The 289-nt window shown below is 46.7% G+C and overlaps 1 protein-coding gene across 1 annotated transcript in view; it reads left to right on the forward strand.

The window, feature by feature from the left end:
• The window catches only part of CSUI_003312 (uncharacterized protein), a gene marked incomplete at its 3' end in the record, with an annotated part of 15889 nt that extends 15735 nt beyond the window's left edge, over window positions 1-154 (forward strand). Inside the window, exon 4 of the mRNA XM_068063510.1 lies at window positions 1-154. This exon is cut by the window's left edge and continues 4376 nt beyond it. Within this exon, the coding sequence (XP_067924514.1) occupies window positions 1-154 (154 nt within the window).
• Window positions 155-289: the final 135 nt, after the last annotated feature.

Here is a 289-nt window from a genome sequence, read left to right on the forward strand (position 1 = left end):
GGGCTCCAAGCACTTCAACAGGTCGCCGGTGGGAAGGCAACGCCTACTACTCAAGACAAACGTAGAAGAGGAGGTGAGACATTTTCTTCTCATTCGTTTCGTCATTCTTGTCTCAGTCAATTCTCCTTCTCGAGTGGAGATAGATACATGGTGATGGATATAAAGAAAGAGAAAAAACTCGAGGGACTTCAACGCTTGTCGCTCTCTCTCTCTGTTTATCTCTATCAGTTGTCTGTCTAGACCGAGGGCTACGGGTCGGTGTGGGGAGATAGGCTATAGATAGATAGAT

Source organism: Cystoisospora suis (genome assembly GCF_002600585.1).
Source record: "Cystoisospora suis strain Wien I chromosome Unknown contig_1450, whole genome shotgun sequence".
Classification (NCBI taxonomy): domain Eukaryota; phylum Apicomplexa; class Conoidasida; order Eucoccidiorida; family Sarcocystidae; genus Cystoisospora; species Cystoisospora suis.